At 46.2% G+C, this 12,111-nt stretch overlaps 1 protein-coding gene across 1 annotated transcript in view; it reads right to left on the bottom strand.

Moving 5' to 3' along the window:
* The window catches only part of ATP7A (ATPase copper transporting alpha), a 94,872-nt gene that overhangs the window by 51,625 nt on the left and 31,136 nt on the right, over nt 1–12,111 (bottom strand). The window contains exons 4-5 of the mRNA XM_038748138.1: nt 8,759–8,965; nt 3,186–3,349 (exon numbers count right to left, since the gene is read on the bottom strand). Of these exons, the coding sequence (XP_038604066.1) occupies nt 3,186–3,349; nt 8,759–8,965 (371 nt within the window). The remainder of the gene's footprint in view (nt 1–3,185; nt 3,350–8,758; nt 8,966–12,111) is intronic.

Raw genomic sequence — 12,111 nt, 5'->3', positions numbered from 1 at the left:
ACAGTGGGCTCACAGTCTAAAAGGGGGAGACAGAGAACAAAACCAAACATACTAACAAAATAAAAAAAAATAGAATAGATATGTACAAGTAAAATAAATAAAGTAATAAATATATATAGTAATAAATAAATACTTCCCAAGCACTTAATACAGTGCTCTGCACACAGTAAGCGCTCAATAAATACGATTGATTGCTTCGCCAATACCATAAACAAACGCACCTCAGCCTTCAACACCCAACCTATATGTGAGGCGAGCAAAACGTTTTCTCAGTGGCATCAACCCACTATAGGTCGTTGTTTGAAATAAAATTCACACGGTCACATTAGGAGAACTCAAATAACTCCTAACCTAGGAACCCAAGAACTTAGTTTGTTTTCTCCAATGCCACACTGATTTATTCAACTGTATTGACTGTCTGTGCCTAGTGTGGGCAGATTCCTCTCAGGTTCTTGAGACGGTATTTTGAAAATTAATCGATCGATGGCTTTTTTTAATGGTATTTATTAAGTATGGTATTTGTTAAGTGCTTACAATGTGCTTAGCCACTGTACTAAGCCCTGGGGTAAAGGACAATCAGGCTAGACATAGTCCCTGCCCCACAAGGGGGTCACAGTCAATTTACTGAGCACTTACCGTATGAAGTTATTTATTTATTTCACTTGTACATATCTATTCTATTTATTTCATTTTGTTAGTATGCTTGGTTTTGTTCTCTGTCTCCCCCTTTTAGACTGTGAGCCCACTGTTGGGTAGGGACTGTCTCTAGATGTTGCCAACTTGTACTTCCCAAGCGCTTGGTACAGTGCTCTGCACACAGTAAGCGCTCAATAAATACAATTGATTGATTGATTGATTGATTGAAGAGCACTGTACTAAGCACCTGGAAGAACACAAGAGAGTTGGTAGGCATATTCCCTGCCCACAATGAGCGTACAGTCTAGAGGGGATCAAGCAGGTATTATTAGTAATAAAAATAATAACGACAGCGATAACTGAGGTATTTGTTAAGTGCTTGCTTTCTCGCAATCTCGCTTTCATATCCTGAGCGTCCGACTCCACGCTAATTCACAGGGCTGGAGCCTACTGAGGAGATTCTACCGGGATATTCATTTTTAATTCCGTCCTCTGTATTTATCTGAACCCAGGCTTCACAGGTGCATCCCTTAAAAATTAGAATTAGGAACTTTGGAAAGTAGCCCAGGGATGAGACACTGTCTGGGGGAGGAAGAAGAGGGAACTGCATATATTCAGCCCAAAAGGAAACTAGCAGTGAATTCAATATCAGTGGAGGAAGTCGTGCTCTGCACACAGTAAGCGCTCAATAAATACGATTGATTTTATTTTGTTAATATGTTTCCTTTTGTTGTCTGTCTCCCCCTTCTAGACTGTGAGCCCGCTGTTGGGTAGGGACCGTCTCTAGATGTTGCCAACTTGTACTTCCCAAGTGCTTAGTACAGGGCTCTGCACACAGTAAGCGCTCAATAAATACGATTGAATGAATATTTATTACTCTATTTATTTTACTTGTACATATTTGCTATTCTATTTATTTTATTATTTTGTTAATATGTTTTGTGTCTTGTCTCCCCCTTCTAGACTGTGAGCCCGCTGTTGGGTAGGGACCGTCTCTATATGTTGCAAACTTGTACTTCCCAAGCGCTTAGTACAGGGCTCTGCACACAGTAAGCTCTCAATAAATACGATTGAATGAATATTTATTACTCTATTTTACTTGTACGTATTTGCTATTCTATTTTATTATTTTGTTACTATGTTTTGTGTCTTGTCTCCCCCTTCTAGACTGTGAGTCCGCTGTTGGGTAGGGACCGTCTCTAGATGTTGCCGACTTGTACTTCCCAAGCACTTAGTACAGGACTCTGCACACAGTAAGCGCTCAATAAACACGATTGAATGAGTATTTATTACTCTATTTTACTTGTACATATTTACTATTCTATTTATTTTTATCTTGTTAATATGCTTTGTTGTCTGTCTCCCCCTTCTAGACTGTGAGCCCGCTGTTGGGTAGGGACCGTCTCTATATGTTGCCAATCTGTACTTCCCAAGCGCTTAGTACAGTGCTCTGCACACAGTAAGCACTCAATAAATATGATTGAATGAATGAATGAAGTCAATCACAGATCTGGGGGCGGGGGGAGAAGATAATAATAATAATAATGATGTATTTGTTAAGCGCTTACTATGTGCAAAGCACTGACCAAGAAGCAGTGAGGCCTAGTGGCAAGAGCACAGACTGAGGGACAGGGGACCTGGGTTCTAATCCCGGCTCCGCCACTTGTCTTCTGCGTGACTTAAGCGCTTAGTACAGTGCTAAGTACTAAGTACAGTGCTTAGACTGTGAGCCCGCTGTTGGGTAGGGACCGTCTCTATATGTTGCCAATTTGTACTTCCCAAGCGCTTAATACAGTGCTCTGCACACAGTAAGCGCTCAATAAATACGACTGATTGACTTCGGGCAAGTCACTTCACTCCTCTTTGCCTAAGTGACCTCATCTACTTCCCAAGTGCTTAGTGCAGTGCCCTGCACATAGTAAGCGCTCAATAAATACGATTGAATGAATGAATGAAAACTGAAAATAAGACTTTGAGCCCTATGTAGGAAAGGGACCGTAGCCACCCCAGTGCTTAGTCCTACATGCCTGTTGGCACATAGGAAGCGCTTAAATACCACTTTAAAAAAGTTCAGCCAATCAATCATACTTAAAAAAAAGGCACTGATCCTATTTTTAAAGACACCAGAAAAATAATGGCTATAACTCCCTCAGAAACATGCTCCAAAGGAACCGTCTAAATGTAGCTTTACATTCCCTTCCTCTTCTGTCCTAACCTCTACCACCCTATTATTACCTGCCAGTTTGAAGATGTTCTTCCCCAAACTGAGTAATCCCACCTCAGTGGAAAGAGCCCGGGCTTTGGAGCCAGAGGTCACGGGTTCAAATCCCGGCTCCGCCGCCTGGCAGCTGTGTGACTTTGGGCAAGTCACTTCACTTCTCTGGGCCTCAGTTCCCTCTTCTGTAAAATGGGGGTGAAGACTGTGAGCCCCCCGTGGGACAGCCTGATCGCCTTGTAACCTCCCCAGCGCTTAGAACAGTGCTTTGCACGTAGTAAGCGCTTTATAAATGCCATCATCATCTCCTCAGATTGCTTCAACTTCCACTTACCGTGAGTTCTAGAACGCCGTCCCCTTCCCCGGCATTTTCCATGACTGTGGCTCCAAATCCCAGCTCTCGGATGAATTCCGCTATGGCTGGAGGCTGCACGACGGCAGGGTTGTACCTCACTTCTGCTTTCCCCGCCATCAGGGCCACGAGAACCGAGTAAATTCCTGGGAACGGACAGCAGGGATCAGGATGAAGCAACCTAACAGTCAATCAATCAATGCTACTTACTGAGTGCTTCCTGTCGTGGCTCAGTGGAAAGAGCCTGGGCTTTGGAGTCAATCAGTCAATCAATCATATTTATTGAGTGCTTACTGTGTGCAGAGCACTGTACTAAGCGCTTGGGAAGTACAAGTTGGCAACATATGGGCACGGGCTTTGGAGTCAGAGGTCATGGGTTCAAATCCCGGCTCCCCCAATTGTCAGCTGTGTGACTTTGGGCAAGTCACTTCACTTCTCTGGGCCTCGGTTACCTCATTAAAATGGGGATGAAGACTGTGAGCCCCCCGTGGGACAATATGATCACCCTGTAACCTCCCCAGCACTTAGAACAGTGCTTTGCACACAGTACGCGCTTAATAAATGCTATTATTATTATTATTATTCCTGTGGGCTGTGCACTGTACTAAGTGCTTGGGAGAGATCACAAGACGCTTCCTGCCCATAAGAAGCTTATGTTCTACTTGTCCGCTGTGTGACCCTGGGCAAGTCACTTCGCTTCTCTGGGCCTCCGTTTCCTCATCTGTAAAATGGGGATTGAGACTATGAGCCCCACATGCGACAGGGACTGTGTCCAACCTGGTCATGGGTTCGAATCCCGGCTCCGCCACATGTCTGCTGTGTGACCTTGGGCAAGTCACTTCACTTCTCTGAGCCTCAGTTCCCTCATCTGGAAAATGGGGATTGACTGTGAGCCCCACATGGGACAACCTGATCACCTTGTATCCCCACCTCAGTGCTTAGAACAGTGCTTTGCACATAGTAAGCGCTTAACAAATGCCTACATCATTATTATTATTATTATTATTATTAGCACAGAATAAGTGCTTACCAAATACCAAAATTAGAAGGGGAGACAGACATTAAAATAAAGCACGCCCAACCTCGAAACCCGAGAGCTTGGTCTGATTTCACCAATGCCACCACACTTAACTATTCAATTATTCAATGGTACTGAGTGTTAGCGCCTACTGTGTGCAAAGCCCTCTATCAGGTTCTTGAGAAGGGTATGTTGAAAATTAATCCCAATCAATGGCTTTTTTTTTATTTTTACGGTGGGAGAGGGGACAATGTGCGCTCTTCGGAAAACAGTGCCACGGCTACACAAGGTGATTCCCCAATTAAATAGAGGATAATGCCACCTTTAAATCAAACAAAAGCTCCTCCCCATTGGCTTCGGAGCACTCCACCACCTTGCCTCCTTCTGTCTCACTTCGCTCCTCTGGTGCTAACTTTTCTCACTGTGTCTCCATCTCGCCTGTGTCGCCTCCGATCCCTCGCTCACGTCTTGCCTCTGGCCTGGAACACCCTTGCTCAACAAATCTGACAATCATCCTACCCCATTTCACAGACTTATTGAAGGCCCATCTCCTCCAAGAGGCCTTCCCAGACTAAACTCTACTTTTCCTCAACTCCCAATCCCTTCTGCGTCACCCTGCCTCGCTGCCTTTGCTCTTCCCCACTCCCAGCCCCACGGCACTTACGTCCGTATCTGTGATTTTATTTATTTGTACTGACGTCTGTCTCCCCTGCTCTAGACTGTAAGCTCATTGTGGGCAGGGAATGTCACACTGTCACATTATGTTGCCAACTTGTACTTCCCAAGTGCTTAGTGCAGTGTTCTGCACACAGTAAGCGCTCAATAAATACGATTGATTACACTGTTGTATTGTACTCTCCCAGGCAGTTAATACAGTGCTCTGCACACAGTAAGCATCCAATAGATACGATTGAGTGAATGAATGAATAAAGACACTGTTTGGAGGCAAAATTTTCCAAGTGAACGGCAGGTCATCATTTACCTCGGATCCTAACCCTGAGCCAAAGTGGCTCCACAGCTGGAAGGCGTTAGCTTGGGGATGACCACGACGAAGGCCGGAAAAATTGACCCTGCTCATCCCGAGAAACCAAACACCGCCGGAGAGGGGGACTTCCAGAACTTGGACATCACGGTTATGGAGTCTCAATCAATCAATCAATCGTATTTATTGAGCGCTTACTGTGTGCAGAACACTGGACTAAGCGCTTGGGAAGTACAAGTTGGCAACATATAGAGATGGTCCCTACCCAACAGTGGGCTCACAGTCTCCCAACGAGAAAGATGGACGGGCCTCAGGCCTGAGGACGGTGGTCAGAAGTGCCACCCCTAAGCCCTCCTCTCCTCTTCTCCCACTCCCTTCTGCGCCACTCTTATTTGCTCCTTCATTCATTTTCCCTCTCATTTCCATAGCCCCTATGTATATATCTAATTAATTCATTTATTTATCTACTTATTTAATGTCTGTCTCCCCTTCTAGACTGTGAGCTCGTTGTGGGCTGCATGTGTCTGTTTGTTGTTATAGCGTACTCTCCCGAGCGCCTAGTACAGTGCTTTGCACATAGTAAGCACTCCATAAATATGATTGATTGAATAAATGAATTAGTTGATTCTAGAACCTCTCTACCTGCACTCCCTCATCCCCACCAGTCTGGTTTCTGCTCTCCCCTCTTATTGAAGGCCATCTCCTCCAAGAAGCCTTCCCTGACATCCCTCCTTTCATCTTCCCCCACTTTTTTCTGCATCACCCTGACATCCCTCCTTTCCTCTTCCCCCACTTTTTTCTGCATTTTTTCTGACTTGCCCTTTTTATTCACCCCCGCTCCCAGCCCCACCGTACTTCCGTATATATCTGTCCTTTCTTTCTTTCTATTAATGCCCCTCTCCCCCTCTAGACGGTAAGCTCGTTTTGGGTAGGGAATAGGACTGTTTATTGTAATCCTGTCCTCTCCCAAGAGCTTAGTACAGTGCTCTGCACATAGTAAGCGCTCAATAAGTACAACAATGAACGAATGCTGCGGCCGTGGGCCGATTTAAAGCTCAAGTGATCACAGCCTAGCGCCCGTGTTCTACCGTAGAGCCATGGCTCAATAGATAGTTGCCTTAATAGCCGCTGCGGTCTTGTTCTCTGCTTAGAAAGCAACTTTTCAGGACTCCTGCTGGGCTACTATACCTTGCGGAGTACCACAGTCTCTATTCCAATAGGTAATCAGTTTCCCTACTTTCAGAGACAGGACTAGAACCCAGATCCACCATTCATTCAGTCGTATTTACCGAGCGCTCACTGTGTGCAAAGCGTGGTACTAAGCGCTTGGGAGAGTACGATACAACAACAGACACATTCCCTGCCCACAACGAGCTCACAGTCTAGAGGGGCAGACAGACATTAATATAGACAGATACATAAATTACAGATATATACAGATATATTCATATGGGGACCATCTCTATATGTTGCCAACTTGTACTTCCCAAGCGCTTAGTACAGTGCTCTGCACACAGTCAGCGCTCAATAAATATGACTGAATGAATGAATATGTGCTGGGGGATGGGAGGGAGGATGAATGAAGGAGCAAGTAAGCAGCGCAGAAGGGAGTGGGAGGAGAGGAGGCCTTAATCAATCAATCAATCAATGATATTTATTGAATGCTTACTGTGTGCAGAAGACTATACTAAGCGCTTGGGAGAGTTGGAGACGCAGATCTCCAGATTCACTGGTCTTTTTTTCCTCCCCCTCACAGGTCTCACAAGACTGTGAACCCTTGGAGAAGCAGGGACTGTTTCTAATTCCCACCTCTTTCCCTGTGCTTAGCTGCTGCTCTGCACACCGTATGCGCTTCCCAAATGCTATTATTACAACTACTACCCTTAGGAAATATATCTTCCATGTTTCCTGCCCAATTATTAAGTCCAAGAGGGCTAAAGGAATGTAACTAACACAGCGGCAGCAGCAACTTTGGAAAGAAATAGTCGAGACCTCCTTAATAATTATGGTAGTTGTTAAGCACATACTATGTATCAGGCACTGTACTAAGCGCTGGGGTAGATACAAGCTAATCAGGTTGGACACAGCCCATGTCCCACATGGGGTTCACAGCAATTATTCCTATTTTACAGATGAGATAACTGGGATATCTCACATATGAGGTAAGGTAACGCAGCACACAAGCGGGGGAGTCATCTTGCTTTAAAAAAGCCAGATGAAGCTCTCCATCTGAAAACGGATAAACATCGACTGAACGTTAATGTTATCAGGCTCCGGACAGAATATATGGGATTTCTTCTGCTGCCTTCGTGCCTACCCAGAGGGTTTAATCGAAATTACATGGGCCTGTTCCCAAAACACGATTAAGGAGAGAGGGGAAATCTGGTAGAGGGAAACAGAGAGAGCTTCAGGGAATGCGGACAGAATGGACAACTGGATGGTTGAGTCAGACCTTGACTGGACTTGCCTTGGACCCAGAGGCTGGGAAGCAGTGTGGCTTTGTAGAAAGAGCACGAACCTGGCTTCTGATCCTGGTTCTGCCGTTTGTCATTTGCTGTGTAACCTTGGACAAGTCACTCTGCTTCTCTGTGCCTCAGTTCCCTCGACTGTAAAAAGGAGGTTCAACACCTGTTCTCATTCCTGCTTAGACTGTGAGCCCCATATTCATTCATTCATTCATTCAATCGTATTTATTGAGCACTAACTGTGTGCAGAGCACTGTACTAAGCGCTTGGGAAGGACAGGTTGGCAACATATAGAAACGGTCCCGACTCAACAGTGGGCTCACAGTTTAGAAGCGGGAGTAATAATGGCATTTGTTAAGTGCTTACTATGTGCAAAGTTACCTCATCTGCAAAATGGGAATGAAGACTGTGAGTCCCACGTGGGGCTCACAGTCTTCATTCCCATTTTGCAGATGAGGTAACTGAGGCTCCGAGAAGTTAGGTGACTTGCCCAAGGTCACACAGCAGACATGTGGGGGAGCCGGGATTCGAACTCCAAAGCCCGGACTCTTTCCACTGAGCCACGCCGCTCCATATGGGACAGGGACAGTGTCCGGCCTGATTTTCCCATATCTACCCAGGTTCTTGGAACATTGCTTGACACATAATAAGTGCTTAATACAATAACAATAATGATGATGATGATGATTACTGGGAAACCGGGCATTTTAGGGGCACACATTAGCTCCGGGTCTGACCAGTATTTCTCTTCTTCCAGAAGACACTTCCGCTTGGGCGAGAGCAGGTTGTATGGGAGTGAGGTGGGATGCGGGACAAGGAAGGGGGAGGAAGACGATGGAGATGCCTGGATTTGGGGGGTTGGGGGGGGAGAAGAGGTCAATGGCAATGCTACTCTGGGGTCATAGGAGGCCAAGTGACCTCTTGGGCCGGTCACTGGGTCCAGATCAGTTACCCTGCTCACCCAACCCTCCCTTCAGGCTCCAATTCAATTTACAGCCGAGCCCCGGGAGTCCAGGAACCGCTCCAGAAAGGTCAAACGGTCCTAAAGGACGGCAAGGCACCCGGCCGGTTTGGGCTCAGCCCCTCTCACCTTCTTCTCTTCTCAGGTTTCTCTCGATGTTGGCGACGCAGGAAGCGCAGGTCATGCCGGTGACCTGGATGTAACACTTGGACGGCGTCGCCCCCTCCTCCTTCTCCCGGACCGGAGTCGTCGTTTTGGAGAAGGGCTCGGGGCCCGAGGGTAGAAGAGGCAGGTCCAGGGAAGGCTGGGTGATGACCACCGTGGGTTCCGTCATTTCTGGAGGAAGAAAGAAAGAGAAAGCATTAGTGCGGTCCTGGGGGGGTGGAGGGATTTTACTGAAGGATTGGGCCCTTCCATCAATCAATCAACTGGATTTATTGAGCACTTATTGAGTGACAGAACTAACTCCATGTCATGAGTTGGGAGATTTCCCGCTCTAGTGAGGACATGGGGAGCATGCGAGTGCTTAGTGCAGTGTCTGGCACATAGTAAGCGCTTAACAAATACCACCATTATCATTATTATTATAGTTACGTGAGCAGGTTTTTTTTAAATGGTTTTTGTGAAGCACTTACTATGTCAAACACTCTTCTAAGTGCTGGGGAAGGCGCAAGTCGTCAGACACAGTTCCCATCCTGCACGGGGCTCGCAATCTAAGTCGGAGGGAGAACCGCTATGCCCATCTTACTGCTGAAGGAACTGAGGCACAGTGAAGTGACTTGCCCAAGGTCACACATCAAGGAATTGGCAGAGCTGAGATTAGAACCCAGCTTCTTCTGATTTCTAGGCCCGTTTTCTATCCACTAAGGCCATGCTGCTCTTCAGTTTTCAAGTATAATCCACCTCCTGGCCACCAAATCATCATCCTGGCCACTGCGTAGAGGAAGTCATCTTGTCAAATCCTTAGCCAAACACCATCCACATCTGACAATGACTCTCCCCCTCTTCAAAGCCTTACTGAAGGCACATCTCCACCAGGAAGCCTTCCCTGACTGGGCCCTCCTTTCCTCTTCTCCCCATCCCTTCTGCGTCACCCTGATTTGCTCCCTTCATTCATCCCCTCTCCACGCCCCACAGCACTGATGTGCGTATCCCGTAATTTTATTTATTTCTCCTAAATGTCTGTCTGTCTAGGCTATAAACTCGTGCGGGCAGGGAACATGACTGTTATATTTTTATAATAATAATAATGATGGCATTTATTAAGCGCTTACTATGTGCAAAGCACTGTTCTAAGCGCTGAGGAGGTTACAAGGTGATCAGGTTGCCCCACGGGGGGCTCACAGTCTTCATCCCCATTTTACAGATGAGGGAACTGAGGCCCAGAGAAGTGACTTGCCCAAAGTCACACAGCTGACGTTTGGCGGAGCCGGGATTTGAACCCATGATCTCTGACTCCAAAGCAAGGGCTCTTCTCCACTGAGCCACACGTTATCCCGGGAGTTTAGTACATTGCTTTGCACACAGTAAGCGCTCCATGGCTCAGTGGAAAGAGCACGGGCTTGGGAGCCAGAAGTCACGGGTTCAAATCCCAGTTCCGCCGCTTGTCAACTGTGTGACTTTGGGCAACTCACTTCACTGGGCCTCAGTTATCTCATCTGTAAAATGGGGATTAAGACTGTGAACCCCACGTGGGATAACCTGATCACCTTGTATCCTCCCCAGTGCTTAGAACAGTGCTTTGCTCATAGTAAGCACTTAACAAATGCCATCATTATTATTATTATTGTTATATATGATTGACTGACCGAATAGAATGAACCACCTTCTTTCTAAGGCCTAAAGCACTTTACCCGTGCGGTTGTAAAATCTAACCCACTAGACTTTAAAGCCGTAACGGTTTTCCAGCCCAAGTACATCTGGTTCATTCGGTCATTTAAACCTAATCTTAAATGTCACTCCCTCTTTGGAGTTTAACCAAAAATCTCTAGTTTAACTAAACATCTCAACAGCAAGAAAGTTTGTACAGGAAAATCTCTAGACTGTAAAAGCTCGTCTCTAGACTGTAAGCAGGTTGTGGGCAGGGACTGTCTACCAACTCTATTATACTGTACTTTTCCAAGCACTTAATAGTGCGCTCTGTGCATAGTGGCATTTAATAAATAATAATTAATAATAACAATTCTGGTATTTGTTAAGCGCTTAGTATGTGCCAAGCACTGTTCTAAGCGCTGGGGTGGTTACAAAGCAATCAGGTTGTCCCATGTGATGATGATGATGATGGTATTTGTTAAGCGCTTACTATGTGCCAAGCACTGTTCTAAGCGCTGGGGTGGTTACAAAGCAATCAGGTTGTCCCATGTGATGATGATGATGATGGTATTTGTTAAGCGCTTACTATGTGCCAAGCACTGTTCTAAGCGCTGGGGTGGTTACAAAGCGATCAGGTTGTCCCACGGGGGGCTCACGGTTTTAATCCCCATTTTACAGATGAGGTCACTGAGGCCCAGAGAAGTGAAGTGACTTGCCCAAAGTCACACAGCTGACAGTTGGCGGAGCAGGGGTTTGAACCCATGACTTCTGACTCCAAAGCCCGGGCTCTTTCCACTGAGCCACGCTGCTTCTCTAACCCATGTGGGCCTCATAGTCTTCATCCCCATTTTCCAGGTGAGGTCACTGAGGCACAGAGAATAATAATTATAACGTTGGTATTTGTTAAGTGCTTACTATATGTCAAGCACTATTCTAAGTGCTGGGGGAAATACAAGGTAATCAGGTTGCCCCACAGTCTTCATCCCCATTTTCCAGATGAGGTCACTGAGGCACAGAGAATAATAATAATAATGTTGGTATTTGTTAAGTGCTTACTATACGTCAAGCACTATTCTAAGCGCTGGGGGAAATACGAGGTAATGAGGTTGCCCCACGTGGGGCTCACAGTCTTCACCCCCATTTTCCAAATGAGGTCACTGAGGCACAGACATGTGAAGTAGCTTGCCCAAGGTCACGGAGCAGGAAAAGTGGCGGAGCCCTAATTAGAACCCACGTCCTCTGACTCCCAAGCCTGTGCCCTAGCCAAGGGCTTCTCAAATACCACTGAATGATTGATCTCAAGCCTTCCTTTGGATTTACAATACTCTGATTTCATGACTTCAAATCCCATGGGTAAACTGGAGCTAATATTCTCTCCTCGACTGTGAGCCCACTGTTGGGTAGGGACTGTCTCTATGTGATGCCAATTTGTACTTCCCAAGCGCTTAGTACAGTGCTCTGCACATAGTAAGCGCTCAATAAATACGATTGATTGATTGATTGATTGATGTCCTGTCCATCTCTTCGAAACCAACTATTTGGACGCCGCCCCTTCTGCAAAATTACCTGGCATGACCCCTAAATGCCACCCCATAAAACTGGGATCTTTCCAATCGGGCTTAGGCAAAAGCCACATGAGATGGAAGGAACACCTTCTAATAGCTCTGTAG

Source organism: Tachyglossus aculeatus, chromosome 6 (assembly GCF_015852505.1).
Source record: "Tachyglossus aculeatus isolate mTacAcu1 chromosome 6, mTacAcu1.pri, whole genome shotgun sequence".
NCBI classification, from domain to species: domain Eukaryota; kingdom Metazoa; phylum Chordata; class Mammalia; order Monotremata; family Tachyglossidae; genus Tachyglossus; species Tachyglossus aculeatus.
The sequence above is the reverse complement of the archived record's forward strand: the minus strand, read 5'-3'. Positions and strand labels throughout refer to the sequence as shown.